Raw genomic sequence first — 17,581 nt, 5'->3', positions numbered from 1 at the left:
TAACACAATCCAGAATTTAAGTGCTAATACTGAACCCCAAATTGATTTTTTTCAATCTTTTATACAACCTGTTGATGTCCATGATATATTTTTCTAAGGAATGACCATCTGTTTTCTGAAATCCATAATAGGCATTTAACAGGTAATCTTTCTTGTAGATTTCATCCAAGAACTCTAATAGAAGGTCTAAACCTTCTTCACTATCCAATTGACCAAGGCATCGATCTCACAAAATACTTCTGATTTTACTTCTTGTAGAAAGCAGCCTTCTTTCCTTTGGTAAGGACATTACCCATGTCCACAAATCCACTGCATTCTGCCACTGATCATGTGGTCAGACTTCAAGAACATTGGCATATGATCAGGACCTGACAATCTACATTTGTTTTCAGCCATTTTCCACATTGGCCACAGGAATGTAGTTTTCTTTTTGAAACTTTTTTGCTTCACTTCCAATCTTCACCTTTAGGCAGCTATCCTCAGCCACCATGTTATTTCAGAAAACCAGTTGGTGAAGGATAGAACTGGAACCAATCTTTACACATGTTCATGACAATTTATTTACAGAGTTACACATTACACACATGCACCTCATAACCCCAACAACCACAGTTTTGGTCTGTGAAGCCCAACGCAAACTGGAGGAACAGGACCTCATCTTCCGACTAGGCACTTTACAGCCTTCCGGGCTGAATATTGAATTCAACAACTTTAGATCTTAAACTCCCTCCCCCCATCCCCACCCTGTTTCTTCCCCATCCCTTTTGTTTTTTCAATAATTTATATAGATTTTTCTTTTCCCACCTATTTCCATTATTTTTAAATCTACAACTGTAATACCTTGTCTGCCTTTCCACCCCCACTAGAGCTGTACCTTGAGTGTCCTGCCATCCATTCTTAATTAGCACATTTTCTTAGATAATATCACCACCTTCAACACCTCTTTGTTCCTTTTGCCTGTGGCATCTTTTGATTATCTGCTCCTATCACTGCTTGCTTGTCCCTACAACCACCCCCCCCCCCCCCAACTTCTCTCCCCCCACACCCCCACCTTAAACCAGCTTATATTTCACCCCTCTCCTAACTATACTCAGTTCTGCTGAAGGGTCATGAGGACTCGAAACGTCAACTCTTTTCTTCTCCGGCGATGCTGCCAGACCTGCTGAGTTTTTCCAGGTAATTCTGTTTTTATTACAGTTTTGGTCTGCCTGTTTACAGGGGCACAATTGAATCCCCAGTTAATGCCTACCACCTGCATACAATTAAGTGCAATTAATATACAATTAACAAAGCGCACAAGTCGGAGTGCTTTTATTCTTATCTGTGCTCTTGGTGTGCAAGCAGAGATGAGAATTGCTGCAATTTTTTGCCTGTTGCACATTTCAACATGAGTGAAATGGCTGTAAAACTTTACGCATATTGATGAATTCTGAATTTTACGTAGACAATTTACAAGGTTGCTGCCGCCTTGCTACTAACTGCCATGGACCTAGCTTATGCCTTAAAAATAAATTCTAAAATTAATTAACCATATTTACTATGGTTCAAGGCAATTCCCTTAACTACCAAGCTTTAAACTCCTAGGAGAAGTGGCCGGATGTGTATGTGTGAATCATGAATCTCTCAGTCTACGTATTTTTTAAAGGTATTTGTAGAATGCAATGTAAAAAATATTAACTGAAGGAAATTTAGGTATTTGAATCTGGTCCAATTCAAGCAATGCAAAGTTCAGAGTATGGTTTGGAATAAATTATTTCAGCATAATTATCAAAAGTTGCAAGATAGAGCAGCCTGTCCAAACCAATGCATGTGTACACAGTACCAAGAGGGAAATCGCATTAAAAATTTACTCTAATGTGGTGATAGTTCATTTCAGAGAATGGGTGATTGCAAGCATGTTTTGTCGGATTTGAATGGTTAGGTAGTGCAGAAGAGTGTACTTTAATGTATGTAAATACTGACAAACTGTAATCAGTTTCTTACAGTATCTGTATGTGAATGTTAAAATTATTTTCATGAGATTTAGTGTTTCGAACTTTACCTCAGCTTAGTAACATTTTGAATACTGTTCAAACACAAGCAAATATTCTTATAAATGCAAGTTATGTTTGAGAACTATGTATTTTTCATTTCTTAATAATGTATCTCAATGCAAATTCTGCATTTTTTTTAAAGATTGTGATTTCTATTTGGATAGAGAAGGGTGTTAATTTTGAAGCAACAGATGCATGTTTTTTATTTTAAATGGCATGATTGAATAAATAGCTGTTTAACTGATGTAGTAAATATTTTGGCTTAATTGATTTTGAGTTTTGTTCACATCAATAGCACTCCTACATATGATACTTTGACCAGGTTCCCCAGAGCTTCAGCTCCTCCAAAGCTCTCTGGTTGGTGAGACACTCCTGGCTCTGGGGTTGGTAAGGTACTAAATATACTATATCTTTCTCCTTTTTTTTTCAAAGAAAATTATTGTGGGACAACATTACATATGATGAAAGAAAGACTTGTATAGCCTTTCATGACCTCAAGATGTCCCAAAGCACTTCATTGCGGCAAGCTCCCAAAAGCAATGCAACAGTGACCAGATAATCTTTTTAGTATTTTTAGTATGGGGGGAGACGGTGGCATTGTGGTAATGTCACTGAACTGGTAGTCCAGAGACCCAGGTTAATCCTCTGGCTACATGGCAATTGGTGGAATCTAAATTCAGTTTATTAAATCTGGAATTGAAAGCTAGTCTCAGTAATGGTGGCCATGAAACTATCATCAATTGTCATAAAAGTCTAGTTTACTGGACCAATACCACGAAGGAGCAGATTGTCTTATGAGGAAAGGTTGGACAGGCTAGGCTTGTATCCACGGGAGTTTAGAAGAGGAAGAGGAGACTTGATTGAAACATATAGGGCAGAATTTTCTCTCCGTCAGGGACGAAGTTGAAGAGCGGGTGCGCAGCTGATTTTGCTGCGCTCCTGCCTACCTGAAAATTTAGATGGGGCGCAGTGACGTCGGGAGTTCCGCCCGACATCACCGCGCGTCATTTTACGAGTCGGCGAGTGGGCCCCGCTCCCGCTTGCTGACACGTAAAATCCTGCCCATAAGATCCTGAGGAGTCTTAACAGGGTGGATGTGGAAAGGATGCTTCCTTTTGGCCTGCCCACATAAAATGGCGCCGTGCCCCTGATTGGAACTCCCGACGTCACCATGCCCCGTCTAAATTTTCCGGTAGGCGGGGGCACAGCAAAATCAGCTGCGCGCCCGTTGACCTGTCAATGGCCTGACGTCCGCACAGAAGCGCTATGTGCTCCCTGTGCAGGCGGGGGGGGGAATCCCAAAATCAAGAGTGCGCTCTTTTGCACATGCGCATGCAAGAGCTCACTCATCTCCCTGAGGCTAAGTGCAGCCTCAAGGAGATTGGCTCTAAATGTCAAAAAGCTAAAAATAGAAAATAAAATTTCCCTAACATGTCCCCTCTGTCATGACACTGTCACATGAGTTGGGACATGTCCATAATTTTTACAAAAACTTTATTAACAATTGGCCATTGACAGGTCAGCGGGCACGCAGCTGATTTTGCTGCGCCCTGCCTACCTGAAAATTTAGATGGGGCGCGGTGACGTCAGGAGTTCCGCCCGACATCACCGCGCGTCATTTTACAAGTCGGTGAGTGGGCCCCACTCCCGCTTGCCGATGAGTAAAATCCTGCCCATAAGATCCTGAGGAGTCTTAACAGGGTGGATGTGGAAAGGATGCTTCCTTTTGTGGGAGAACCTAGAACTAGGGGTCATGGTTTAAAAATAAGGGGCTGCCCATTTAAGGCAGATGTGAGGAGAATTTTTTTCTGAGGGTCATGAGTCTTTGGAATTTACTTCCTCAAAAGACAGTGGAAGCAGAGTCTTTGAATACTTTTAAGACAGAGGTAGATAGATTCTTGATAAGCAAGGGGGTGAAAGGTTATTTGGGGCAGGCAGGAATGTGGAATTGAGGTTACAATCAGATCAGCCATGAACTTATTGAATAGCAGAGCAGGCTTGGGGGACTGAGTGGCCTTCTCTGCTTCTAATTTGTATGATCATATGTAAAAACCCATCTCCTTCACTAATGCCCTTTAGGGAAGGAAACCTGCTGTCCTTACTTGGTCTAGCCTGCATGTGACTACAGACCCACAGCAATGTGGTTGAATATTAAGTGCCCTCTGAAATAGTCCAGTGAGCCACTCAGTTGAACAACAATTAGGGATGGGCAACAAATGCTAGTCTTGCCAATGATGCCCACATCTCATCAAAGAATAAAAAAAGATAAATATTGGTCAGGACATTGGGGATAACTCCCCTGCTCTGCTTCAAAATAATACAATGGCATCTTTTGTGCATGCTTGAGAAGGCAGATGAGGCCTTGATTTAACATCTCAACCAAAAGATGGCACCTGCCATAGTGCAGCACTCTCACAGCAATGCACTGCAGTGTCAGCCTAGATTTTTGTGCTTGAATGGAACTTGATCGCACAGCATGATTTAGAAGTGAGAGTGCTGCCCACTAAATCAGAACTGACTTGAAGATTGGAACATCAATACATTGTAATGATATAAGCAGCAAGACTGCTTATCAAAACTGGCTTAATCTGAGGAATTGTAGCTCTGTTCATCTTCTGTTATAGAAACAGGGGTAGGCAATTCAGCTTCTCGAGCCTGTTCCACCATCCAATGTGATTACAGTTGATCTGTGCCTCAACCCCATTTACTTACCTTTGATCCATATCCCTTAATACCTGTCCTATTAAAAATATGTCCAAAAAACTTCAATGGACCCATCATCCACAGCCTTTTGGGGAAGAGATTTCCATTACCATTTGTGTGAAAATGTGCATCCTCATTTAACTCATGAATAACCTAGCTTAAATTTTAAGATTGTGTTGCTTGAGAGGTTGACTTAGATTCCCTACCCCAATATTTGCTGCTAATCTCTTATGCAGCACTTTATCAAATGGCTTCTGAAAGTCCATTCAGACAAAATCCTTAGACACCCCCTTGTCAATCTTGGTGACCTCATAAAATTCAGCTAGATTGGTCAAGCATGACCTGCCTTCACAAATTTATGCTGTCTCTGATCTGCTCATATTTGTTCACATGCTCAATCACTCTGTCCCTGATGGATTCAAGTAACTTCCCCTCAACTGACATTAAACTGGGAGGTCTGCAGTGTTCTGGTTTTTCCATCCCTCCCGTCTTAAATAATAGGAATGATATTTGCACAGAAGGTGAACTAATTTAAGGTGAATATTCTGCTGCAAATGTGTTTTAAATAATACAAACATACAACTTAAAAGCAGGAGAAGGCCATTCGGCCCCTCAAACCTATTCTGCCTTTTGATTAGATCATAGCTGATCTGATGTGGCCTCACACTACTTTCCTGCCTAACTCCTATACCCTTCATCTCCTTCCTAAAAGGGAGATCGCTTAATTTTAAACTGTGGCTTCTAATTCTAGTTTCTCACATAAGGGGAAACATCCTCTTGGCATCCACCCTGTCAAGTCCCCTCAGGATCTTGTAGTTTCAATAAGATCACCTCTCACTCTTCTAAACTCCAATGGGATATGCTCAACCTGTCCAACCATTCCTCATAAGATAAGCCCTTCATCTCAGGAGTCAGTTGAGTGAACTTTCTCTGAACTGCTTCTAATACAATTTTATCCTTCGTTAAATAAGGAGACCAAAACTGCACACACTGCTCCAGATGTGGTCTCACCAATACCCTGTACAACTGTAACAAAACTTTCATACTTTTGTATTCCATTCCCCTTGCAATAAATGGCAACATTCCATTTGTCTTCCTAATCACTTGCTGTGCCTGCATACTAACTGTATGCAGGTTTCCTAACTGTTGCGAAACTTTGAACAAAGCAAGTAACTCTTCCTTCTCCATGCCCTAACTCCATCCTCCAGTATCTCCCAAAGTGTCTCACAGGAAGTCCTAATTTAGTATCATCTCTAATCGAGTATAAAGCAGGGAACTACTCAGGGGAGACAATGGCAAAGTGGTAATGTCATTGGACTAATAACTGAGGTCCAGGCTAATGCTCTGGGGACATGGGTTCGAATCTGACCATGGCAGCTGGTGGAATTTAAATTCAATTAATAAATCTGGAATTAAAAAGCCAGTCTCGTTAATAGTGACCACGAAACCATTGTCAATTGTCGTAACAACCCATCAGGTTCACTAATGTCCTTCAGAGAAGGAAATCTGCCATCCTCACCTGGTCTTGCTTACATGTGACTCCAGACCCACAACAATGTGGTTGACTTTTAAATGCCCACTACAATGGCTTCACAAGCCACTCAGTTGTATCAACCAGCCAGCTATGAAGCCCACAAAAAGGGGCTTGTGCCAACATTGGGAGAGCTGTTTCACAGACTAATCAAGCAACGGCCTGACATAGTCATACACATGGAATCATAACTTACAGCCAATGACTCAGACACCACCATCACCATCCCTTGGTATGTCCTATCCCACCGACAGGATTAGACCCACAAGAGGTATACAGTGGTATACATTCAGGAGAGAATTGCCCTGGCAGTTGTCAACATCAATGCTGGACCCCATGAAGTTTCATATCATCAGATCAAACGTCAGCAAGGAAATCTCCTGCTGATTGCCACCTACTGCCCCCCTCAGCTGATGAATCAGTGCTTCTCCATGTTGAACGCCACTTGGAGGTGGCAAGGACACAGAATGTACTCTGGGTGTGGACTTCCATCACAAAGAGTGGCTCAGTAGGGCCGCTACAGACTGAACTGGCTAAGTCCTAAAGGACATAGCTGCTGGACTGGGTCTGTGGCAGGTGGTGAGGGAACCAACAAGAGGGGAAAATCTACTTGACCTCGTCCTCACCAATCTATCTGTTACAGATGCATCTGTCCATGACAGTATTGGGTGGAATGACCACCACACAGTCCTTGTGCAGACGAAATCCCATCTTTACATTGAGGATACCCTTCTTCGTGTTGTTGGCACTGCCACCGTGCTAAACGGGATAGATTTTTAACAGATCTAGCAACTCAAAACTGGGTATCCGTGAGCCGTTGTGGGCCACAAGCAGCAACAGAATTGTACTCAACCACAATCTGTAACCTGGCATATCCCCCACTTGACCATTACCATCAAACTGAGGAGTCAACACTGGTTCAATGAAGAGTGCAGAAAGGCATGCCAGGAACAGCACCAGGTATACCTATAAGTGAGCCGTCAACCTGATGAAGCTACAACACAGGACTACTTTCATGCTAAACAGCAAAAACAGCATGTAATAGACAGAGCTAAGCAATCCTACAGCCAATGGATCACATCTAGGCTCTGCAGCCCTGCCACATCCATCCACCTGGTGGACGATGATTAAATAGCTCACTGGAGGAGGAGGAGGTTCCACAAATATTCCCATCCTCAATGATGGGGGAGCCCAGTGCATCAGTGCAAAAGACAAGGCTGGAGCATTTGCAACCATCTTCAGCCAGAAGTGCCGAGTGGATGATCCATCTCCATCATCTCCTGAGATGCCCAGCATCACAGATGCCAGTCTTCAGACAATTCAATTCACTCCATGTGATATCAAGAAATGGCTGAAGGCATTTGATACTGCAAAGGCTATGGGCCCTGACAATCTGGCAATAGAATTGAAGACTTGTGCTCCAGAACTAGCTGTGCCCTTAGCCAAGCTGTTTCAGTACAGCCACAACACTGGCATCTACCTGGCAATGTGGAAAACTGCCCAGGTCACCCTGTCCACAAAAAACAAGACAAATCAAACATGGCCAATTACCACAGAGATAAAAACAAAAAACTGCGGATGCTGGAAATCCAAAACAAAAACAGAATTACCTGGAAAAACTCAGCAGGTCTGGCAGCATCGGCGGAGAAGAAAAGAGTTGATGTTTCGAGTCCTCATGACCCTTCAACAGAACTGAGTAATATTAGGAGAGGGGTGAAATACAAGCTGGTTTAAGGTGGGGTGGGGGGGAGGGGGAGAGAGAAGTTTGTGGGGGGGTGTGGTTGTAGGGACAAGCAAGCAGTGATAGGAGCAGATAATCAAAAGATGTCACAGAGAAAGGAACAAAGAGGTGTTGAAGGTGGTGATATTATCTAAACGAATGTGCTAATTAAGAATGGATGGCAGGACACTCAAGGTACAGCTCTAGTGGGGGTGGGGTGGAAAGACTAACACGGCATTAAAGGTATAGATTTAAAAATAATGGATATAGGTGGGAAAAGAAAAATCTATATAAATTATTGGAAAAAAACAAAAGGGAGGGGGAAGAAACGGGGTGGGGATGGAGGAGGGAGTTCAAGATCTAAAGTAGTTGAATTCAATATTCAGTCCGGAAGGCTGTAAAGTGCCTAGTCGGAAGGTGAGGTGCTGTTCCTCCAGTTTGCGTTGGGCTTCACTGGAACAATGCAGCAAGCCAAGGACAGACATGTGGGCAAGAGAGCAGGATGGAGTGTTAAAATGGCAAGCAACAGGGAGGTTTGGGTCTTTCTTGTGGACAGACCGCAGGTGTTCTGCAAAGCGGTCGCCTAGTTTACGTTTGGTCTCTCCAATGTAGAGGAGACCGCATTGGGAGCAACGAATGCAGTAGACTAAGTTAGGGGAAATGCAAGTGAAATGCTGCTTCACTTGAAAGGAGTGTTTGAGCCCTTGGACGGTGAGGAGAGAGGAAGTGAAGGGGCAGGTGTTGCATCTTTTGCGCAGGCATAGGTGGGGGTTGAGGAGTATGGGGTGGTGGAGGAGTGGACCAGGGTGTCCTGGAGGGAATGATCCCTACGGAATGCCGTCGGGGGGGGTGAAGGGAAGTTGTGTTTGGTGGTGGCATAAGCTGGAGTTGGTGGAAATGGCGGAGGATGATCCTTTGAATGCGGAGGCTGGTGGGGTGGTGATATCCTCCGCCATTTCCGCCAACGCCAGCATGATGCCACCACCAAACACATCTTCCCTTCACCCCCCCTGGCGGCATTCCGTAGGGATCGTTCCCTCCGGGACACCCTGGTCCACTCCTCCACCACCCTCTACTCCTCAACCCCCACCTATGGCACCTCCCCATGCGCACGCAAAAGATGCAATACCTGCCCCTTCACTTCCTCTCTCCTCACCGTCCAAGGGCTCAAACACTCCTTTCAAATGAAGCAGCATTTCATTTGCATTTCCCCTAACTTAGTCTACTGCATTCGTTGCTCCCAATGCGGTCTCCTCTACATTGGAGAGACCAAACGTAAACTAGGCGACCGCTTTGCAGAACACCTGCGGTCTGTCCGCAAGAAAGACCCAAACCTCCCTGTCGCTTGCCATTTTAACACTCCATCCTGCTCTCTTGCCCACATGTCTGTCCTTGACTTGCTTCATTGTTCCAGTGAAGCCCAACGCAAACTGGAGGAACAGCACCTCATCTTCCGACTAGGCACTTTACAGCCTTCCGGACTGAATATTGAATTCAACTACTTTAGATCTTGAACTCCCTCCTCCATCCCCACCCCCTTTCCGTTTCTTCCCCCTCCCTTTTGTTTTTTCCAATAATTTATATAGATTTTTCTTTTCCCACCTATTTCCATTATTTTTAAATCTATACCTTTAATGCCGTGTTAGTCTTTCCACCCCACCCCCACTAGAGCTGTACCTTGAGTGTCCTGCCATCCATTCTTAATTAGCACAGTCGTTTAGATAATATCACCACCTTCAACACCTCTTTGTTCCTTTCTCTGTGACATCTTTTGATTATCTGTTCCTATAACTGCTTGCTTGTCCCTACAATCACCCCACCCCGCCCCAACTTCTCTCCCCCCACCTTAAACCAGCTTATAATTCATCCCTCTCCTAATATTACTCAGTTCTGTTGAAGGGTCATGAGGACTCGAAACGTCAACTCTTTTCTTCTCCGCCGATGCTGCCAAACCTGCCGGGTTTTTCCAGGTAATTCTGTTTTTGTTTTGGCCAATTACCGCCCCATCAGTGTACTCTAGATCATCAGCAAAGTGATGGAATGGGTCCTTGACAGTGCTATAAAGCGGCACTTAGCAATAACCTGCTCACTGATGATCTGTTTAGGTTCTGCCAGGCTCACTCAGCTCCTGACCTCATTGCAGCCTTCGTTCAAACCATAGAAAAAAGAGCTGAACTCCAGAGCTGAAGTGAGAGTGACTGCCCTTGACATCAAAGCAACATTTGATTGAGTGTGGTATCAAGGAGCCCTAACAAAACTGGAGTCAATGGGAATCAAGAGGAAGGCTCTCCCCTGGTTGAAGCCATACCTAGCACAAAGGAAGCTGGTTGTGATTGCTGGAGGTCAATCATCTCACCCTCTAGTAATTGTAGCTATAAGGAATGTTGTGACTGTAACTTTAAGACTTATTGTGTTGTATGGTATCACGTGACAGTGTTAAAGAATCAACTCTAAGCACGGGAAACCTTAGAGTGGGAGTTCTTCTTCTAGCTGTGGAGCTGGATGGAAGCATGTAACTGCTGCTGCAGCCTGTAAAGAAAGTTCGATATTTCTAATGAGAAACCTGTTTGGAAAATCAAGTCTGTAACAAACTGGCAACAAGGATAGATCAGGTCCAGCATTGTCCCTCGCCTAGTGACTTAGGATATCTTGTTTTAAACAGAGGAAAAGGAAAATATAATGACCAGGCATGCTGCAGAGTTCAAATAGAAGAAACGGAAGTACAGTCACTTTAAGTTTAAAAAAAAGGACCCTGATCTAAATGGCTGAGAAATCTCCCAGAACTCCCCCGACATTTAAAAAAAAGGACCTGCAAAGGCAAAAAGAAAAAGAAAAAAAGAATCTGTACTTGCATTCTAAAATAGGTAGCAGACCCACAGGCTCAGTCGGTTAGAGAAGCTGGAACACAGTTGCAAGTAATGAAAGGTTTAAAAACAACCTGCAGTGCACAGTAAGGAAAAAAGGACGGCAGAGTTTTAAAAAAAAAAAGGCTGGCTGCAGAGTTGACAGCTTACAAGTTTAAAAAAAGGGCAATCAGAGCATAGAGCAGTGCTGCAGCTTTATATTAAAAAAAAAGAAGGCTCGATCAGATCACGAGGCCACTGGGTCTCCCGAAGTGCGGGACGTCCAACATCAAAAGGACCTGCGGAGTTTGGAAAAAAAGAAAAAAAACCTGCAGAATCGCCCAGAAAAAGGAGAATAAATTGCTGCTATGTTTTTTCGAACAGGAACAAAGTTTTACAAAGTTAAAGAAAAAGCAGCCACGTTTGCCGGAGAGCCTGCCAAAACACAAAAAGCACGGGAAACTCCAAAAACAGCACAAAAAACCGATAGCTGCAGAGACAGCCTGGTTAAAAAAAAGCGACTGCTCTTAAAGTGGCAATACAAATAAAGTAGTAAACACAAGAAAAATGGCTATGGACAGAAAATTAAGAGACCCCAGAGAGAGGGCAGCTCCACCAAGGGCAACAGAAAACCTCAGAGAAGGTAGCTCTGCCCAGGGCAACAGGAAACCCCAGAGGGAGGCTAACAAGAAAATAAACAGTTGAAAGAGCAGTTGATTGTCCTTCAAGAACAAATGCAAAGGGAATGTGTAACATGAAGAAATGAAATTTGTCTTGAACAGTAGAATGGAAGCGTAGCAGAAGAAACTCGGAGCGGGCTCAGGGGAAGACCTGGTAATTGAAGAGGACTTGGGAAGCCCTGGTAATCAGAGAGGGCTCAAAGGAAGCCCTAGGAGTCATGTACAGCTGGATACAGCCAAGAGACAGGAGTTCAGAGAAACTCCAAGGTAGTGCCAGCTCAGTGAAGCTATCTGTTTGGCAAAGAGCTGAAGAACCAGCTGAACGAAGCTAAAGAGGCATTGAAAAGAAAAGTCATAGAATTTTCCAAGATGCGAGTGGATAATGAAGCCATAGGTAGCTCAACTACTGAACTGAGACAAGTTAAGATTTCACCTGAGAGAAGTTTGACCGACTGTGAAATCAAAATGAATGAGACTGAGCTTTGTATTTCCAAATTTGCCAGGAAAGGTACAGAACAGTCAATGGAATCAAAAAGCAACTCATGATTTGCATAGTTGTGAGCGAGAATTCACTGTTAGTGAAGTAGTATATGTACGATATGTCGATGGTGAATCGAGTTGGTTACCTGGTGTAATAGTTTCCGTGACCGGACTCTTGTCGTACCACTTAGAAGTGGAGGGCTGGATCACCTACAAACATGTGGATCATTTGAGAAGAAGGGAGATACCCCAACAAAACAGTGTTCCAACTGTAACCATTGTAGAACCTGTGGACCCTGTTTAAATTGTTCATCCAAGGATATAAACACCAGATGTTTCTGTCGGAGTAGATAACACTGAACTGCCTGTGCCTAAAGAGGTACCTGAAGTTTCTGCAGTTCCAGATAATGTGGATCCTGTAAGAGATTTGAAAGTCTTGGAGTTGCGACACTTCACCTAGATCAGGAAACCACCCGAGACACTGAACTCATAATTCTATGACCCGTGAACATACTTGTAATGTCATGAAGGTAGATGTCCTTATAAATCCAAACTGTACAAAAAATTTAAAGGGGGAGGAATGTAGTAATTGTAGCTTTAAGGATTGTAGCGACTGTAGCTTTAAGACTTATTGTGTTGTATAGTATCACATGACAGTGTGAACGAATCAGCTTTAAGCACAGGGAACCTTAGAGTGGGAGTTCTTCTTTCAGTTGTGAAGCTGGATGGAAGTATGTAACTGCTGCTGCAGCCTGTAAATAAAATTCAATGTTTCTAATGAGAAACCTGTCTGGAAAATCAAGTCCATAACGCACCCCAGGACATCACTGCAGGAGTTCCTCAGGGTAGTGTCCTAAGCCCAACCATCTTCAGCTGTTTCATCAATGACCTTCCTTCCATCATAAGGTCAGAAGTTGGGATGTTCGCTGACGATTGCACAATGTTCAGCACCATCGTCCTCAAATACTGAAGTCCATGTCCATATGCAGCAAGACCTGGACAACATTCGGGCTTGGGCTGATAAATGGCAATTAACGTTCGCGCCACACTAGTGCCAGGCAATGACCATCTCCAACATGAGAGAATTCAACCATCTCCTTTTGACATTCAATGGCATTACTATCATTGAATTCCCCACTATCAACATCCTGGGGGTTACCATTGACCAGAAACTGAAATGGACCAGCCAAATAAATACTGTGATTACAAGAGCAGATCAGAGGCTGGAAATTCTGTGGAGAGTAACTCACCTCTGACTCCCCAAGGCCTGTCCACCGCCTGCAAGGCACAAGCCAGGTGTGTGATGGAATAATCTCCACTTATTTGGGTGAGTGCAGCTCCAGCAATACTCAAGATGCTCAACAACATCCAGAACAAAACAACCCTCTTGATTATCATCCTATCCACCACTTTCAACATCCAATCCCTCCATCATCGACGCACAGTGGCAGCAGTGTGTACCATCTACAAGATGCACTGCAGCAACTCACTTAAGGCACCTTCGACAGCACCTTCGAAACCCACGACTTCTACCACCTATAATGACAAGGGCAGCAAATGCACGGGAACACCACCACCTGCAAGTTCCCCTCCAAGGCACACACTATCCTGACTTGGAACTATATCGCCATTCCTTCACTCTCGGGTCAAAATCCTGGAACTCCCTCCCTGACAGCACTGTGGGTGTATCTATACCACATTGACTGCAGCGGTTCAAGAAGGCAGTTCACCACCACCTTCTCAAAGGCAGCTAGGGATGGGCAATAAAATTGCTGGCCTAACCAGCAACACCCCTCATCCTGTGAATGAATTACAAAAAAGTATTTTACCCATGTAAGACTATTTTCTTAGTTTATATCTTGCTGCTCCTTTTAACATCGAGTTAGTATACACTATATGCCAATTGTCAAGTAAAGCTCTAGTATTTAGGGAACTTTGAAATGTTAAGCAAATTTCCATGATGATTCTACACTGTTGATCATGTGGTAGTACAAACACTTTATATCTTAAAATTTTCCAGGCAACACTTTTATTGATCTCCCTGGTAGTCTAATACTTTGCTGAGTCAATTTCTCTAGATCTAAAAATTGACTACAGTCTTTATTTGTGAAAAATGTATTGGATATATGCTATTTCCTGTTTTTCATCATTATGGGTGGAATTTTCCCAGAATTGCACTAAGTGCAGTAGCAGGCGGGTAAAATGGAGTCCAACCGACTGACGAAAATGGCGGGTTTTCACGTCGTATCTTCCCGAGCCCACCTCATTATTTATTCACTCCCGTGAAACAAGTTGTTTCCGTGCAGGCAGGCTCTCATGCGCCCACCCACTATCACCCCACTGTTGCATCACGCTGGCCGCTACCTTTAAAAGGCACCACCAGCTCACCACTGCTGCCTGGGAGACATGGCTAGCAAAGGAAAAAGGACTGCAGCCCCCCGCCTCAACAGCAGGTCCCTCGAGCAACTGCTGGATGCCGTGGGGGCCCGCCGGGGTGAGCTCTACCCCGCTCTGGCCGCAGGATGGGCAGCAAATTCACCAACTCAGGTTGCAAGGCGGTGGCAGCGGTGGTCAGCGTAAACACCCTGCAGAGGAGGACAGCCACCCAGTGCCGCAAAAGGCCGCCAGGTTAAGTCACTCTTCTCATCACTCCCAACTCTCCCATTCACAAACCCATCACACATCCACAGGGCCCTCACTCATTGCCAGTGCAAGGGACATCACCATTCACTCTTTCACGAACACTGTCATTGTCCTTATCCCGTCCATGGAATCACTTCACCACCCACACAGGCCAGGGATACTGATCACCTGGCCCAGCAGGTGTCCTGATACACTCTCCCCATCCCCATCCATGCAGGACAAACTGGCATACAACAGGAAGGAAAGGTCACAGACAGGTGGAGGGATGCTGGAGATCAAAATTCTGACAGAATTTGAAAACAGAGCTATCCAGCTGGCCGGCGATGACCGGGACCGGTCCTGTGCTGATGGTGAGGTCGGCGCTGCTCTACCAAGTGAGGATCCAGCAGTGCAACATCCATCAGACAACCATGCTGTGAGTGATGTGTCCTCTTTCACAGGCCACTGCCATGCACTAATTATCTCCTCTTGCTTTCACAGGCACATCTGCCAAACAGCCAACAGAGTGCATGACCCAGGGCCTCCAATCAAGCCACGAAGAAACCTCTGAAGAAGAATCTGGAGGCACCCTCCCTGAAATCCCGTCACAGCGCTCACCCACACCCTCCACCAGCGCAGACACACACCTTGGTGGGATCTAGGTTTAGGGTAGCCCTGGGATCACAATCTGGTGAGCACTTTGCATTTTCTGATGCACAGCAGGCGGAGGCAGGGACTTCCCAGGTCCTTGACACTTGGAGGACTGTTTTTTTTATTCATTCACAGGATATGGGCTTTGTGGCTGGGCCAGCATTTATTGCCCATCCCTAGTTGCCCTTGAGAAGGTGGCGGTGAGGTGCCTTCTTGAACTGCTGCAGTCCATGTGGTGTAGGTACACCCACAGTGCTGGAGGCCAGAACATTGCTGAGTCCGAGACAGATGATGAGCCACTGGACTCGGTCATGTCAGTCACTGGAGCTGCAAAGGCAAGCTCGGGAGCATCAGGAAGAGATGTCCACTGCACTCCACAGATTGCAAGGCATGATGGAGGAGTCCGTCCGTCTTCGGGCTGAGGTGATAGCGCCGGCATTGCAATGCACCGATGTCAACACTGGCAGGATGGTGGCCACCATGGAGACCTTGATCCAGGACGTCACTCCTGCACTGCTGCGCGGGCTTAACTCCATCGCTGATGCCATAGTTGGCTTCCAACAGTGTGAACGCAAGAGGAGTGTTGGGCAGCTCGATCTCACTACAGCTACCAATTTCGCTCATGGAGTCAGCCAGGGGCCCTCGGGAACTCATGGGGAGGAGGATCAGCAGGTGCACACTCTGGGGCCATCCACCCAGGTGACTCTGGGAGTAACCGGCCCATCCAAATCCCTTCTTCCTGTGACCTCCGCAGATCCAGCTTCACAGGCCGAGGAGCGTGCTACTGCCACACAGCAAACCCAGAACGCAGGCTGGGGCCCTCCAAGTCTCAGCCCTCCAGAGGACACCTGTCAAAGTCATCACACACAGGGCATCACAGTCAGCGGGCTGTCTCCACCTCTGCTGTGGATGTCCAGGGAGTACCAGGACGTAATGGCAGAGTTAGGTAAAAGTAGTTGCACAGCCCGGGCACAGATGTTAATCACTTGTACATACTGTTCACTATTGTCAGTAAACTCCTAAGAATGGCTCCCTGTCTATGGCTCCTTGTTCTGATGAACAGTGTTCTTGTCGCTCAGATGTGAAACCTTTCTGCACAAGATAAAAGGCAGGTGTCTCAGTCCAGGGTCTCTTCCCTGTGCTCTGTACAGTAATAAGATCACGGTGATGGTCCAGCCTCACACTCCCTGGAAACATTACCGATGCCTGCACCTCGGCTGATCATTGCTGCCAGAATGTAGTGGGCAGCTGCCACAGAGTTCTCTCATTCTCTCTGTGTGCTCTCAGCACCTTTAAGGTGGGGCTGGCCCCCATCACACCAGCATATGTGACCAGTGATGCTGTGCACCAGCTCCTGAAGGGCTGACGACGGACACAGCATCAGCTGTATCAAAAGTTTCATGGCTGGGGCTCTGAGATCCCCCTGATCGTGGAGAACAAGCGAGCTGCCCTCTGCCAGATAGGAGTCACACATTCTCAGAGGCTATGTGAAGATCTATGGAGTGTCTTCACTACATGTTGTCATCATCCTCCTGCAATCGAGTAACTATTAGAGCCTCCACTGCATCTCCATGACAGGAGCATTCTCACAGAGGGTATTGGCGCTGCCATAAGCCAGACTGGAGTCAAACATACACAACTGTGATGTGCGGATCTATGGGGACACCTCACTGCATGTTGTCATCATCCTCCACAAACCTGACAACTATGAGGGCCTCCCGAGCGCGCCTGCCTCGTCTGGCCAGTGCAAAAGCCTCAAGCCCCATCATCGTCACCACCGAGTACCCCCTCACCCTCATCCCCGTCGGTGTACTCCTCATCCAAGGAGACCGCAAGCTCCTCCATTTACTCCTCACCCAGCTTGTCTCCCCATTCAAGTGCCAGGTTGTAAAGGGCGCAGCAGATGACGACGATGCTTGACACTCTGCGGATTGTATTGCAGGGCTCCACCAGACCGGTCCAGGCATCAGAACCTCACCTTCAGCATCCCAATGGTCTGCTCCACCAAGTTGCAAGCTGCTGCATGAGCCTTATTATAACGTCGCTCTGCTGCAGTCTGAGGCCACACATAGGTGTCATCAGCCACGGCCTCTGCGGGTAGCCCTTGTCCCCAAGGAGCCAACCCTGCAGCCTCTGTGGACCCTGGAAGACTGCAGGGATCTGCGAGCAACTCAGGCTGTAGGCATCGTGCACACTCCCTGGAAACCGTGCTCATACCTGCAGGATGCGTTTCTGGTGGTCACATAACAGCTGCATGTTCAGTGAGTGAACTTGCGGTTGATGAAGTCCACCGAGTGTAGCGACGGAGACCTGAGCAC

General features: G+C 45.8%; 1 protein-coding gene across 7 annotated transcripts in view; it reads left to right on the top strand.

The window, feature by feature from the left end:
• The window catches only part of LOC144682600 (prominin-1-A-like), a 297,236-nt gene that overhangs the window by 271,237 nt on the left and 8,418 nt on the right, over positions 1-17,581 (top strand). For 3 of the 7 annotated variants that reach the window (XM_078545151.1, XM_078545105.1, XM_078545088.1), the window contains one exon: positions 2,329-2,425. The exons of 1 other annotated variant lie outside the window; for it this stretch is intronic. In XM_078545151.1, the coding sequence (XP_078401277.1) occupies positions 2,329-2,398 (70 nt within the window). In that variant the 3' untranslated portion in view covers positions 2,399-2,425. Of the gene's footprint in view, positions 1-2,328; positions 2,426-17,581 lie in introns of those variants that run through there. 3 more of the 7 variants (XM_078545114.1, XM_078545097.1, XM_078545132.1) reach the window with 1 other exon arrangement.

Source organism: Cetorhinus maximus, chromosome 1 (assembly GCF_964194155.1).
Source record: "Cetorhinus maximus chromosome 1, sCetMax3.hap1.1, whole genome shotgun sequence".
Lineage (NCBI taxonomy): Eukaryota > Metazoa > Chordata > Chondrichthyes > Lamniformes > Cetorhinidae > Cetorhinus > Cetorhinus maximus.
This window is presented reverse-complemented; position numbering and strand designations above follow the sequence as displayed.